At 46.4% G+C, this 12478-nt stretch overlaps 1 protein-coding gene and 1 pseudogene across 4 annotated transcripts in view; both read right to left on the bottom strand.

The window, feature by feature from the left end:
- Positions 1 to 3227, bottom strand: LOC126488749 (40S ribosomal protein S27-like; annotated as a pseudogene).
- The window catches only part of Dip2b (disco interacting protein 2 homolog B), a 192750-nt gene that overhangs the window by 32968 nt on the left and 147304 nt on the right, over positions 1 to 12478 (bottom strand). For 3 of the 4 annotated variants that reach the window (XR_007588789.1, XM_050122406.1, XM_050122408.1), the window contains 3 exons: positions 9100 to 9227; positions 7349 to 7463; positions 5095 to 5296 (listed from right to left, as the gene is read on the bottom strand). Coding sequence is in view for 3 of the 4 variants with exons in the window: in XM_050122406.1 (XP_049978363.1) it covers positions 5095 to 5296; positions 7349 to 7463; positions 9100 to 9227 (445 nt within the window). In the remaining variant the exon portion in view is untranslated. Of the gene's footprint in view, positions 1 to 5094; positions 5297 to 7348; positions 7464 to 9099; positions 9228 to 11984; positions 12066 to 12478 lie in introns of all 4 variants that reach the window. The other variant, XM_050122407.1, reaches the window with a different exon arrangement.

The following is a 12478-nucleotide window of genomic DNA, read 5'->3' as shown; positions in this document are numbered from 1 at the left end:
ATCCAAAATGTGTTTATTGGGATGGTTCCCACTCATCTCGAATCCGGTGCTTTTCAGTGCTGCTTCCTCCTGAAGGAGCATCCTTCTGTCAGTCTTGCTTTCCCGCCTGTAGGCTGACAGAGGACAGTGGAGCAGCCAACACACAGGACTACCGTCTGTGCATGGCTAAAGACCGTGGTGATTTTATAGCATCCTGGGCACTTCACATCCATAAAGTAGGAATTGGGGCTCTGCCAGGCGCTTTTTCTTGTGTTTCCTCTTTTCCTCCTCTGGAGAGGGATGAAGAAGATCCTTTGCGAGAGGCATGTTCTCCCAAAGTAATCTTGAGACACCATCCTTTCTTAGGAAATTGCATAATAAATGAGATATGCCACTCTCCAAACAGTCCTTTCCATATTAAGGGCCCAGTGTATACCTGTGAAAATGATCTGAACTAACTTTACAGTGTGCAATAAACTGAACTGCTATTTCTGTTTCTAAAGATTTATTTTATTATTTATGTGTATGTATATGTGTGTGTACATGTTTGCAGAAGCCAGAAGAGGGGATCAGATCCCATGGAACTAGGTAGTTGTGAGCCACCCAATGTGGGTGTAGAGATTTGAACTCGGGTTCTCTGTAAGAGCACGAACTGCCCTCAACCTCTGAGTGCCTCTCCAGTCCCAGGAGTGACATTTAAAAAGTGGACACTAAGCAGTAACACCTGAAAGACTGTGGTATAAGACTGTGGTGGAGGACTGTGGTATGAGACTGCGGTGGTATGAATAGGTTTGGACACAGAGACTCAAGTGTTCGAATGCTTAGCCCATAGGGAGTGTCACTATCAGGAGGTGTGACCTTGTTGTAGAAAGTGTGTCACTGTGGGGGTGGGTTTGAGGTCTCATATGCTCAAGCTACACCCAGTGTGGTACATAGTTCATTTCCTGTTGCCTGAGATCAAGATGTAGAACTCTCAGCTCCTTCTCCAGCACCATGTCTGTCACATGCCACCATGTTTCCTGCCACAATGATAATGCACTAAACCTCTGAACTGTGAGTCCAATTAAAGGTTTCCCTTTATAAGAGTTGCCGTAGTCATGTGTCTCTTCACAGCAGCAGCACATGAACAAGGGTCTTCTGGGTGCAGTTCTTGAGCACACGGGTCAGAGTAAAAATGGAGAAGCAGGAGGCAGTTCCCAGGACACTGCACACTGCCCTACCTGGAACATTCCCTCACCTTTCCCACAAAGCTTTCAAAGTTCCTTGAGGCCAACACCGTACTTTACCTACTATCCCCCCCCCCCCAACACAACAGTTTTCTTTTCTGCTTCTTCTTTTTCCTAGACAAGTTCTTACAGTGCCAACCCAGAACTCTCAGTAGACCACGTTGGTCTTGACCTCAGAGTTGCTGATAACCCAGATTATCTGTACACACCCTGAAATAGACTATATTCTTTAGTTTGAGACAAGGGAGAAAAGGTCACCCCTGACTTCTGACTTCCGTGAGATCTGTTTGGAGAAGGAATTCTCTCTACAGCTTTCTCCTCTCTGCTGGTCAGGATGCAGAACGCTGCTAGAGGTCAGGCAGGCTGCTAAGGAGACTCATGGCCACAGTTGTTTCTGTCAGAACCTTCCTTCTTTTCTTAGCTGCACTCACACTGGACGCTACTTGGCTACATTGACTTGTTGGACATGGTCTGACTTGCTCTAGACAAGAAACAGTAGGAGTGGTAACAGAAATAGACACCCTAACCACATTTGTGTGGGTTGGCTGGACATCCCATTTCAGTCATGTTTCCTGTGAAAAGTACTGCCCATACTGGGCATGTGGCTTATACTAGCAAATCCAGTAGTAAGGAGGTTGAGGCAAGGTTGCTGGGACTTCAGGCCACAGCCCATTCCAAAGAGGAGAACATGAGCAAATTCTGAGTATGACCTGCAGCTTATGTAGACTCCATGAGGGAAAAGCAAGTGCCGGCTATTTCAAAGGCCACTGTCATGCAGCACACCTCTAACAATAGCTCAGTAACAAGTCACCAGAATAGAAAGACTCTGGAGGAATGGCTTAGTCATTAAGAGCACCTGGCTGCTATTTCAGGGGACCAGGTTCAGTTCCCAGTGCCTATACAGCAACTAACCACCACATTTAACTCCAGTTCCAGAGAATCTGATGCCCTCTTCTGGCCTCTGAACACACATGGTACACAGGCATAAATGGAGGCAAAACACCCATACACACAAAATAAAAATAAATAAGTATTTAGCTGGGTGGTGGTGGTGTATGGCTTTAATCCCAGCACTTGGGAGGCAGAGGCAGGCAGACTCCTTTGAGTTTGAGGCCAGCCAAGTTTACAGAGGGAGTTCCAGGACAGCTAAAGCTACACAGAGAAACCTGTCTCAAAAAACCAAAATAAGGGATAAAAACAAAACAACAACTACAAAAAGGCCAGGAAGTGGCACAGCTGAGGACTGATCAATCCTCACCAAGCTTGCCTTGCTCTGAACCTTTCACCTGTAGAGAAACAGACTTGGCTCTGCTTCTGGTTTTTCCATGACCGAGCCAACAGCATCTGGGTGAGGCTGACTCGACACTCATTATCTTTGTCTTCCTAACTCTCTGCTCTTCTGAATTAAAAACACTTATGAATTCAGTTATTTATTTAGATGTGGGTTTCTTGCCTGTTTGTATGTCATGTGCATGAATTGGCTGAGGAGGTCAGAAGAGGGTGCCAGATCCCCTAAAACCAGAGTTACAGACAGCTTTGAGCTGTCATGTAGTGGTGGGAATTGAACCTGGATCCTCTTACAGAGTAAGAATACCCACAAGATGGCTCACAACCATCTGTAACCCAGTTTCATGGGATCCTACACCCTCTTCTGGCCCCTTTGGGCACTGCCCTCACATGCTGCATAGGCATAAATGCAGACAAAATACCAATACACATAAAAATAAATTTATAGGATTGTGCAGTGTTGGTGCACATCTTTAATCCCAGCACTCGGGAGGCAGAGGCAGGTGGATCTTTGTGAGTTTGAGGCCAGCCTGATCTACAGAGTGAGTTCCAGGACAGCCAGGGCTGTTATACAGAGAAACCCTCTCTCAAAACACACAAAACAAACAAACAAAAAAATTTAAACTCTACTGTACCTCTAAGAACATTTTAAAAGCATCTACTCAAACATGAATGTTTTCATTAAAAAATCATGTTTATCAGGGTGAGCATACATGTAATCCAGCACCTGGGAGGCTGAGGCATAATAACGGTGAATTTAAGGCCTACCACATCTAAATCCTATCAAATAAACAAACAAACAAATAAATAAATAAATAAATAAATAATCTTATACTGCTACTTAAAATAGGATTCTATTCATAATAAAGCAATAAGATTTAAGATGAAGAAGGGATTGCACAGGTCTGTGTTTCTTCAGTGCTGGGAATCGAATCCAGGAGCTTGCACATGTTGAACACACTCTGCCAGTAAGCCACACTGCTGCAGGAGGTGCATTTTATGTGGTTGCTATATGCCTACGCAGGAAATGTGTGTCAAGATACTCCATTTCTGTTGTTTCATTTTTATGTGTGTGAGTGCACACATGTGCCATATGTGTGGGTACCTAATAGAGGCCAGAAGACGGTTTCTAATCCTAGAGGCTGGAGTTACAGGCAGTTGTGAGTCGCCTGTATGGATGCTCAAATCTGAACACAGATCCTCTAGAGAAGCAGCAAAGACTCTTAGTGTTCAGGCATCTCTCCAGCTCCTATTACATTTCTTAATTAACCACACAACCTTCTTGATCCAGACTTTCTCGTATTACAACAGTAGTCCCAACCAACATAAGACCAATGAACAAACACAAGAACTAGAGTGTTAGCCTCCATAACCCCTTCATTTCCACTAGCAGAGCCCGCTGTCACTAAGATAGGGTAGTTCTAACAGTCTGGCTGAGGGCGGGATAGGACTTTGGGACGGTGGACCACAGCGAGCATGGTGACCGACTTCTCCACTTTAGAGCAGTGCGGGGTCATGCAAGCATCCCATACCTCATCACCGCACATGCTGCTCACCTGTCAGTAACACCACCTCATAAAATAGACTCTAATGCCACACCTTCCTTTCCAGTCCTCCCATTGTCTGCTTTTCCTCTACTCACCATGCAGGGTAGGGGCCAGGGGCGGAGGGGGGCACTGGCGAGGCCTGGTTTGGGCTTTGATGTTTCTAAGCAGACAGGAGGCTAAAAGGTATCAGCACATCCAGCAAAGCCATGCCAGTTTTAAGTCCCCTCCTCATCTCTTTCATTGAGACAAGGCCTCACTGTGTAGCCCTGGATGGCCTGGAACTTACTATGTAGACCAGACTGGTTTTGAACTCAGAGATCCCACTGTCTTGGTGTATGCCACCACGCCATGACTTCTTAATTTTTGGAGACAGGACATCAACTGGATTTGACATATGTTTAAAGAGGACTGCCTATCAATCGGTCACATCAGTACCTTTCCACCCAGTCCCGTGACATTTGTCTGCTGAGAAAACAGGCAAGAAGGTGAAACTGATTTGTGTTTCTCCTCTTTTCCATGTGGCAATTCATATTCTTTTGATTTGTACCTTGAAAATGGCCAACACAAAGCATGCTGTTTATGTTCTGGTTATAACTCAGAAGACGCCTATTCCCCAGAGGTAAGACAGGCCCACACCACACCTCAGCAGCTATGAGAGAAGGAGTAGGTCTAGGCATGAGATTCCCGCAGAAGGCCAGTATGATACAATGATACTGAGAGCGAGCATACGGCTCACACTCAGGATCACACACGTAACATGCATAGCCAGTGCATGGCATTTAGTGGGCACCCATGGAAAACCAGCTGCTCTTGTCACCAGAGGACGCGCTTTACCCCTTTCTCCTAGGGGGACGCTGACCACCGTGGCAAACTCAGAAGAGGAAAAACGTTCAGCCAGGGCAGCGTTCCCACAGGCAGCCGTCTTCCTGGCTGCTGGGCAGCGTATGCTGTTCTTGTTATCTCTGCACAGAGCCTAAACCGACTCGCCACGCGCCAAAAGAGTCTGCCTTCAAAAAGCTGCATCGTAATGTCACAGCTAGAAGCTAGATTTTTACCTGGCTGCTTTTGTCGGGGTTTGGGCAAGTTCGTCACACATGTATGTGGACACATGAGGATATTACATGGGTGCAGAGATCCCTCCAGAAAGAGCTGTTTCGTCTGAGATATATGGATTCCTCCTAGTGGAGTTTTTGGTAATGTGTTGGCAGGCACCAGAGCAAGACAGTAAACGCCTACTTGATGGATGCTATCAATTGCCTGGAAAACACAAAGAAAAACAGGGAGATTACTTTGAGAACATTTGATATATCCTGACAGAACTCATAATTTTTCGGCAGGGTGCCTCTCTATCCATCCCAGGACAGGAGTCTGGTAGATCACTAAGTCCCCAAATATGCCTGTGTACACCTCCACTCTCCACCTCCCTGTGATCTGAAAGTGATACCAGCCACCCGGTTTTCCTTCCTACAATCCTTCGAGCCCTTCCTTTCCAACTTGGGTCTGGCAGGAGGGCAGCAAGAAAATAGGCCATTCTGCCATCAACAAAGAGATGACCCGAGAATACACCATCAACATTCATGAGCACACCCATGGAGGGGCTTCAAGAAACACGCCCCTCAGGCCCTCCAAGAAATCCAGAAATGTGCAATGAAGCAAAGGGAACTTCAGGGGTGCACGCTGACACCAGGCTCATTTGGTCTTGAGAATAAGAAATGGTCCACACTGTATCCCGTATGTTTGTCCAGAAAAACGAAATGAGGATGAGGACTCACCAGACAAGCTCTTGTGTCCTACGACCACATTAAAACCTCTACTGTGACCTGGGATGAGAACTAACTCAATGAATATCAAATAAAGTTACAGAATTAGAAAAAAATCTCCTGTGGAGATGGGTGTGGTGGTGCCACTGTGATGGTGTGTGTGTGTGTGTGTGTGTGTGTGGTATGGTGGTGCCACTGTGATGGTGTGTGTGTGTGTGGACGGTATGGTGGTGCCACTGTGATGGCACAAAAAAGACAGACAGAGAAGTCTCAGCCTGCATGGGACTCACAGTGGGTAATATTATCAGCATTTTATATTAATAAGATCACCACTGTCTAGTGAGGACAGACCAGGCACTTCCATTGGTGACTTCACTCAATCCACTCGTCCTTAAAGAGACCCTGCTCCATCTCTACAGGTCAGGGATGAGCAGGCTACAGGTGTCCTTGTGATTTTTTTGATAACCATTGTTTGAAATTCCCCAAGACCCCAGCCAATAAACTCAAAGGTTCATTGCATACCCTTACCAATCCTGAACAGCCAAGGATAGGCCACCCTGCTTGCGGTTTTTCCCTTTAAAAACCCCCAAACCCAGCTGGGTAGTGGTGTGCATGCCTTTAATCCCAGTACTAGGGAGGCAGAGACAGGTGGATGGATCTCTGTGAGTTTGAGGTCAGCCTGGTCTACAAGAACTACTAGTTCCAGGACAGGCTCCAAAGCTCCAAAACCCTGTCTTGAAAAAACAAACAAAAAACAAACACAAACCCAGAGGCTCAGGGCCGGTCTCCTCCACCAACAGCATCTGAGTGCAGGTTGAAAGTCCTGGCTTGACCTTGTATTCAGTAAACCCCTACCTCAGGTACCAGCTCTGCGGTGGTCTTGTTTGGGAGTCTCGCAAGACAGACACAACACTGATCCATCTACCCACCTCTGCCAACTCCACAGAAAAGCTCTCTCACTTACATGTGCTTGAACCCTCTACACACATGGTATGGCAAGACTGAGGTTACCTACTGACAACGATTACTTTCAGAGATGCATGCCACAAGCTTCATGGGTAGTAAACACGCGGGCATGAAAGAAATAAGGTGTTTGGGAGATACGGAGAAAGTGGGAGAGGCAGAAAGGAGAGTGGGTATGAACACATTTCACTGCCTGCACATCAAAGTCTGAAACACAACTTTTATTTTTAGTCTTTTTGTTTTATTCTGGTTTTGTTTTGTTTGTTTTTTTTTTCTTTTTTTTTTTTGAGACAGAGTTTCTCTGTGTAGCACTGGCTGTCCTGGAACTTACTGTGTAGACCAGACTGGTCTCAAACTCACAGAGATCTGCCTGCCTCTGCCTCCCCAGTGCTGGGATTAAAGGTGTGTGCCACCACCACCCAGTAAATCATTGTATGGGTGCTGGGATTTGAACTCAGGTCCTCTGGAAAAGCAACTGTTATCGACTAAGCCATCTCTCTAGCCCTCAAACATAATTTTGAAAGACAGCATATCTGGTAGGCGGCAGTCACAGCCACCTGTGACCCGGCACAGACCCAGTGCTCACCTGCAGCACACGGCTCATCCACTGGAAGCTGTCTTCCTCAGACGCATCGGGCCTTTGCTCTGCCACCACCACAATGCGCTCGTCATAAAATACAGACACAGAAAACACAGCAATTCTAAGAGAGACAGATCAGACACATCAGTCTCCCTTCAAAACCATCCTGTTTGCTTTCCTGAGTTGGAAGTGAAGAGGAGCCGTCCCGACATACCACCCACACATGAGCAATAGAGAGAAAGGTGCCATCATCACCAAACCAGGGTCGAATGGTTCACTTGAAACAAAAATGAAGACAACACGAATTAAGCCCCACAGAATGGTAAAGAAGACACAGTTCCTGTCTTTGTGATGCTCACGTGTCACACACAGAACCAATCGACACACAGAAAATGAAGCCATGTTGTGATGTGCACCAGGAAGCACCTGGGGCAGGGCCAGTGGAGTGGGGTGCCCAGCAGAGTGGGATATGGATGCTTGGGGGAGCGCCTCCCTGGGGAGGGGACACTGGAGCAGAGACCTGAATGAGGTGAGGACGCGAGCCACGCGGAGATCTGGAGGAAGAGGATTCCGGGCAGAAGGAACGGAAAGCGGAAAGGTTCTGAGGTAGGGACGAGCTTGGCAGGTTTGAGGAACAGCAAGAAGGCCAGTGTGCCTGGAGCAGAGTGGTGAAGCAGAGAGTGGAGCGGAAGTCAGACACGGGCAAGGGAGTGAGGAAGACTGAGGCCAAGAGGGGAGGGATGGAGTTGGATCTAGGGGAGGTCTGCGCTCAAATGTCCCCTTACTAGTGAGGCGTTCCCAGGCCACTGCAGGTGGTCACCCCACAGCACTCATGACCCTCTCGGTGCTGTCTATGTGGCCATTTGCCTGGCTCCTGTGTTTGTCATGAGAACATGAGGGTACATACATAACCTGTTTTCTTCCCTGTCAGAGCACCCAGAAAAGCAGCGTATAGCTGCCGCCAGGGAGTGTTTGCTGAATGAATGCAGGAAAGGACTGGGGAGCAAAGACGCTGCTTGCCAGCCTGAGTCCCACCCTCCCTCTACAGCAGTTATAGGATATTAACTACCTGCCTGCCACTGTGTTGTGCCCAAGGACACAATTGTGACCATACACAGTGGGTCTAGGGCCCAGAAGCTCCTCCATTCCTAAGAGCCACACAGTTACAGAAAACCACATAGTTCAGGAACTGGTTCTTTGTGATATCTTCATATTTTCTTACTTCTTATGCAACTCAGGTCAGGAAAGGAGGGATAAGGAAACACATGCTCCAAGCACATCATACATGTGTATCAAAATGTTCTTGTGCAAAAACAAAACAAAAATAACCCTACCAGACCCCTGGAGGAGACTGAACTGCTGGAATACCTCTTCTTGCATTAGTAAGAAGGAAAGACCTGGCCTTGTCCACAGAACCTGGATTCTCAACACTAAGCTGACATGTCAATCTGCACATGGACAATACAGCAATTGGGTAAGAAATGAGAGGAAGAATTCTTAGGTCTGCATTTCTACAGAGTATGGGAGGGGCAATGTTTTTTCTTCAATTCTCGTCCATCTTCAGAACTCAAAGAGTAACAGACTCTGATACACATCTTATTCTTCTCAGTCACTTAAAGAGCCAAACACTGTAGGCCAGATATTGAAAGTCAGGCTTCTGTTGTTTGAACCCAAGCCAACCTAAGATACTGGAAGAAGCGTCTACAGAAAGCACAGCAGAAGACCCAAGTGGTGACATCGTCTCGCGCAGCACCTACCGCCCTCGATAGACGGTCTTGATGGACTCGACAGCCAGTCCCGTGGCCACAATGTCGTCAGCGTTGTGTCTCCGACCACTGACCATGAGCAGTCCATCCATTTTCCCAACCACAAACACCAAGCTACCCTGAAAGTTAACAACGATTTGTTTACTCTAATTTCCATGGTTAATGGGTAAGACACTTTACATTTCCAGCTTTGAAGTAAATCTCATTAAAAAAAAAAAAAACACGGCTAAGAAAAATACCTGTAAGGCATGTACACAGTTCAATCCCCAACACTACAAAAAAACCCTGTTTACATCAAAGAAAACAATGTCATGATTTATATATATATATATATATATATATATGTATATATATGTATATATGTGTGTGTGTGTGTGTGTGTGTATATATATATATAATGTGTAGCCCAGACTGTGGCCTTGAACTCGTGATCCTCCTACCTCCGCCTCCTTCAGCAAATCCTTATTCATTTATTTATATTCCCCCAAGACAGGGTCTCACTGTATAGTCATGGCTGTCCTGTAAATCACTAGATGGATCAGGCTGGCCTCAAACTCACTGAAATCTGCCTACCTCTGCCATCTGAATGCTGGGATTAAAGGCATGTAGGATTGAATGTGGATTAAATCCACCTCAATTGGATTTTTTTTAAAAGAAACCCTCTGGAATCAGTGAGAAAGTGGCATTTTTGAGCCAATGAAGTCTGTTTAAAAGTCACACCATTTCTCTTGTGTGTGCATGTGTGGGTGGGCACAGGCATGCTCATGGAGTCAGAGTACAACTCAAAGGCGCCAGGTCTCTCCTCCACCATGTGTGTCCTTGATGTGGGACAATGGATTTAACCTGTAAAGATATGTTTCTTGTACTTGTTTAAAAAAATGCTGATTGGCCAGTAGCCAGACAGGAAGTATAGGTCCGGCAATGAGAACAGGAGAACTCTGGGAAGAGGAAAGCTCAGTCTGCAGTTGTCACTCAGACACAGAGGAAGCAAGATGAGAATGCCTTGCTGATGAAAGGTACCAAGCCACGTGGCTGACACAGACAAGAATAGGTTAATGTAGGATGTAAGAATTAGTTAATAAGAAGCCTGAGCTACTAGGCCAACTAGTTTATGATTAATGTAGATCTCTGTGTGTTTATTTGGGACCAAATGGCTGTGGGACCTGGAGGGACAGAAACTTCTGTCAATATGTCCTAGGGATTGAACTCAAGTCATCAGGTTTAGCTGAGCCACTAGTTAGCACGCACTGAGGTCTTACAGTCTGTGATGAACTCATTTATATTCTTAGAGGGGAATTTCACAGGGAAGAAACTACAACCATGTGTCATTTACTTTTCTAGCCATGGGTATATGGGTTAGTTCATGTTCACTGACTACTGGAATTAGAGGAAAGTCAAACAATTTTAATCTGTAAAAGGTTGCGTCGAGCATGGAAGGGTGCCACTGTTTCCATCAGGCAAGAGCAGGAGTAGATGGAGAAAAAGGCCCAAGACTGCCGCAGGTCTTCTTCCCAGGACAACAGAGCAGCATTACTGTGGGAACATTCCATGGCCTCCCTCCTAGTTAGTCTGAAGGCTTGGACTATTGACATGTACTCAATGAGCCAGTATTATCTCCATGTGGATGTCACTCATTAACACAGTGCACAGTGCACAGTGCACAGTGCAGTGGCCCAGAGTGACTGGGCTACAACAGAAGGCAGACTCTCTATGCATATGAAGCTTTGGTCCACCTACAATGCTAGTGGGGAGCCAGTCACTTCCAACTGTGTTAAGAGCTGGTGGCAGTCAGAGAAGAGGGGCTAGAGATTAGGCTGGTGGTTAGGAATACACTGGCCTTATGAAGGAGCTGAGTGTGGTTTCCAGCATCCATGTCATGTGGCTCACAAGTTCTGTAACTCCAACTCCATGGCATTCAACTCCTCTATGCAAGTACACACATGTACAATTAAATAATAAAAACAATCTTAAAATAGAGATGCCTGTTTCTCCAAATCTTTTCCAGTGAGGTTGTTCAGCTGGCACAGCTTTCTGGCAGCTAGGTCAGGGTTTAGGGGTCATCCTAGAGAGCAGGACTACAGTCTGTCTGTTTCAGAGATGGCTGAAGCTCCGTCCCAGACCCCAACAGCAGTGTCGCAAGCTACAGAGCTGGGCATCTGAGACTATTCTGGTGCTGGCAGGATGTCAGGACAGCTGAGGTTACACTCAGTGTATACAGTTTCTAAGAGGGCGACTCGGCACCCAAATCCCAGGTGGAAGGAGAAGCAAAAGTCAATTCTACACGCTCTCAGAGGAGCTGAGCAGCTGAGAGCAGGAGAGCTCATAAGATAGTGACCACCCACCACTTCCCGTGGTCTGGCCCTCTGCCATCCTCATGGATTCCTTGGGCTCATCATGTACCCTTTGAGAAAGACTTCGGGTCCTAGTCAGCTCTAGAACCAGTACCTGTAAATACCATTTACCAAGTAACAAATTATTCATTCTCTCTCTCTCTGGTTTTTCAAGACATGGTTTCCTATGTAGCCCTAGCTGTCCTGGAACCCACTTTGTAGACGAGGCTGGCCTCAAGCTCAGAGACCCTCCTGCCTCTCCTCCCGAGTGCTGGGACAAAAAGTGGACACTGTCCAGTTCCTATGACAGCCTTAAGCCATCTTCTAAATAGAACTCAAGTGCCTGGTGTGGTGGCGGAGGCAGGGTCTCTGCAAGCCGGCCAGGACCATGGAGCAAGACCGGCTGAAGACAGGAGAGGGACGACTTGTGACTGCTGATAAGAGGTACTGTGGCATCTTCAGTTACACAGAATTGTGCAGTTCTGTGAATTAAGGTTCAAATGTTTAGATCGTATGTAGCAAAATCAACAGGAAACCGTCACCTACAGGTCCTACAAAGCCGAGCAGTCCCGACCGGATGAAGGGCACATCTCCCACAGGAGAGCCTGAAGAGGCCACAGGAATCACCTAAAAGACAAAAGGAAAGGGTGAAAAGCTTGGTAAGTTTTTCTGAAAATTCACCGGATTTTTAAAAAAGTCTTACAAAAGAAAAGCTGCAAGTAACACATGCTAACTGAACAGGGCATGGTTAGTGCACGCCTTTAATAATCCCTGCATCAGGAGACAGAGGGATGGGTCTCAGTGAGCAATCTTCAGGCTGCCAAGGCTGCATAATAAGACCCCCCATCTCTAAAAACAAAGAACACCCCCAGTGTGTGTGTGTTGTGTGTACACCATGATTATTAGAAGCCAAATTCTGCAACAAATCCAGGACTCTCAACCATTTCAATGTTTGTTATTCTCCCCTGTACTTATAAAAAGATAAATGTACATACATGTTTTACTACCTTATTATTTTTTATGTCTGTGCTCATACCCAC

The sequence above is a fragment of the Alexandromys fortis genome, unplaced genomic scaffold (assembly GCF_014885135.2).
Source record: "Alexandromys fortis isolate MF-2015 unplaced genomic scaffold, M_Fortis_MF-2015_v1.1 scaffold_216, whole genome shotgun sequence".
In the NCBI taxonomy this organism is placed as follows: domain Eukaryota; kingdom Metazoa; phylum Chordata; class Mammalia; order Rodentia; family Cricetidae; genus Alexandromys; species Alexandromys fortis.
This window is presented reverse-complemented; position numbering and strand designations above follow the sequence as displayed.